Here is a 2,370-nt window from a genome sequence, read left to right as displayed (position 1 = left end):
CTTTATTTTAATTTTCCTTTTAATTTTTTTTTTTTTTTACTTAATGGTTAAGGAAGTAACTTTTAGCGTTTTGAGGTGTTTTTTTTTTAAATTTTTTAAAATGATAGAAAAAAAATGTATGAATAAAGAAATTGGAACAAGTTTAAAAAGACCAATATGGCCTAGTGTCAATGTGCTGCTTAGTTTTGGTACCAATGAATATTATTGCCCTGAATTTCATATTCTGCTGCATGGATTTGTATATTCTTATTTCCATCTATTTTACTTATAGTTTTGATTTCCTGCCGTTGTGTTTTTTGCCCTTTCTTGATTGATATAATTGAATTCTGGGTACATGGATTAAGCAGGTTTCTAGAAAGTTGATAAGAAGAGTGAATCAAATTTGAAATGGCAGAGACAGAGACCATAGAGAAAGGAGGACGAGGGAGGAGAGAGTGAGTGATTATATTTTTTATAGGAAGTTTTGGAGCCGACGAGAGTGAGCCCAGGAAAGCTGTCTAAACGTGTCTACTCAACCACTGTTCCATCGGTCCCAAATTGGACATGCCCAAACCTCCTGAACCTCGACAAATCTACAACAAATCTCCGGTCCCATGTAAGTCCTACCAACCCATCCAGGTTTATCGCTGGTTATTCAAATAAAATACTTGCTTCACCAGCTATTAATTTGGATAGGTGCCTCAAATTATACTTGGTGCACATGGACTGAAATATGGGAAAGGCCAAAACACGGTTTGTCATGGTCCAAATTAACATTGCATCACACAAGAAGAGTAATCCAACTTGGCATACGTGCCAATTTCATGACTTTCCCGTTTACCTCTATCTAACCACACCCCACAACTGTCTTTATACACCTATTCTGTGTCTTACTATTTTTGAATCGTTGACTTATCTACATATATGTGGGTTATGTAAGCAAATAACTCGATTGTTGCAAATACCGTTTAATTCCTTCAAATAAGCTGTTAGCCACCAAATCTATCATAGCTATGGGCTTGAAAATGATATACAAAACAGTTTGATATTTCCTTCCTAGTTATTGAGATACAAAACTGGTCTCCGGGGTATGGAAAGACTAATATTATTAATTTTCAGATAGAAGGTCATTGCACAGTGTGCCAAACCTGTCCTACTTAGCATTGAACAGTAACTGGGCAGTTTTGCATGATGGATAAGTCTTGGATGCTTATTGAAGATAGATTGCATTCCCCTGAGTATGATGAAGGTGTTAGACAATTCTTAGCCATGGCACAAGCTCATGCAGCGACAGCTGATCAGATTAGGTGTCCATGTAGGAGATGCCGGAATAGAGCTTTTCACTCTATTCGTATCGTGGAAGATCATTTGTTTTTAAGAGGGATTGATCCAACGTATACAGAATGGATTTTCCATGGAGAAGAGGATCCGATACTGAATTCTACATTCTCCGATGAAGAAGATGATGTAGCATCCTCTTACAATCACTATATTGATGATGTCGACGAGATGTTAGACGACATTCGTCATGGGTCGTTTATGGATGAGGAAGGTAGCAATGGAAGAAATGCAAATGATAATTATCAACCCTCCACCTTTAATGCTCCAACCGACTATAACTTCGACGAGTTGGTTGCTGACGCACGACAACCACTTTATCCCGGATGTGCTAAGTTCTCGAAGCTATCATTCATCGTCAAGCTACTTCACATCAAGAGCATAGGTGGTTGGACAGTGAAGTCCTTTGACATGGTGATCAAGCTTTTGCACGATGCATTTCCCGACGCTCTATTTCCAAATTCATATCACGATGCTCGTCGCTTAGAGCGTGGCTTGGGATTTAATTATGAAAAGATAGATTTGTGCCCAAATGACTGTGCGTTGTTTTGGAAGGAAAATGCATCATACAATGAATGCCCTAAATGTAAAGCATCTAGGTGGATTGCAAGCACAAGTGACCAGCAGATGATACCACAAAAGGTTCTTCGATACTTCCCCTTGAAGCCGCGCTTGCAGAGACTGTTTATGTCAACGAAGACAGCCCAAGCCATGAGATGGCATAAAGATGCACATGTTGACGATCCAACATCCATGCGACATCCAGCAGATTCAAGGGTATGGAAAGACTTCGATAACAAATATGTTGCCTTTTCCCATGATCCTCGCAATGTTAGGCTTGGGTTGGCGAGTGATGGGTTTAACCCCTTCAATAACATGAGTAGGCCGTACAGTATTTGGCCGGTACTACTTGTGCCCTACAACTTGCCCCCTTGGTCATGCATGAAAGATCCATACACCATGTTGTCGTTGCTAATCCCTGGCCCTAAGTCACCAGGGAATGATATTGATGTGTTCTTGCGTCCTCTTGTCGATGAGTTGAAGGAATTATGG

At 39.9% G+C, this 2,370-nt stretch overlaps 1 protein-coding gene across 1 annotated transcript; it reads left to right on the top strand.

Moving 5' to 3' along the window:
- Positions 1–1,170: 1,170 nt before the first annotated feature.
- On the top strand, positions 1,171–2,346 carry LOC118344990 (the record flags this gene model as incomplete). Its single annotated transcript, XM_035686880.1, has 1 exon — positions 1,171–2,346. A coding segment is annotated over exon 1 (1,176 nt), but the record flags the coding sequence as incomplete, so codon positions are not given.
- Positions 2,347–2,370: the final 24 nt, after the last annotated feature.

This window comes from Juglans regia, unplaced genomic scaffold (genome assembly GCF_001411555.2).
Source record: "Juglans regia cultivar Chandler unplaced genomic scaffold, Walnut 2.0 Scaffold_112, whole genome shotgun sequence".
Lineage (NCBI taxonomy): Eukaryota > Viridiplantae > Streptophyta > Magnoliopsida > Fagales > Juglandaceae > Juglans > Juglans regia.
The sequence above is the reverse complement of the archived record's forward strand: the minus strand, read 5'-3'. Positions and strand labels throughout refer to the sequence as shown.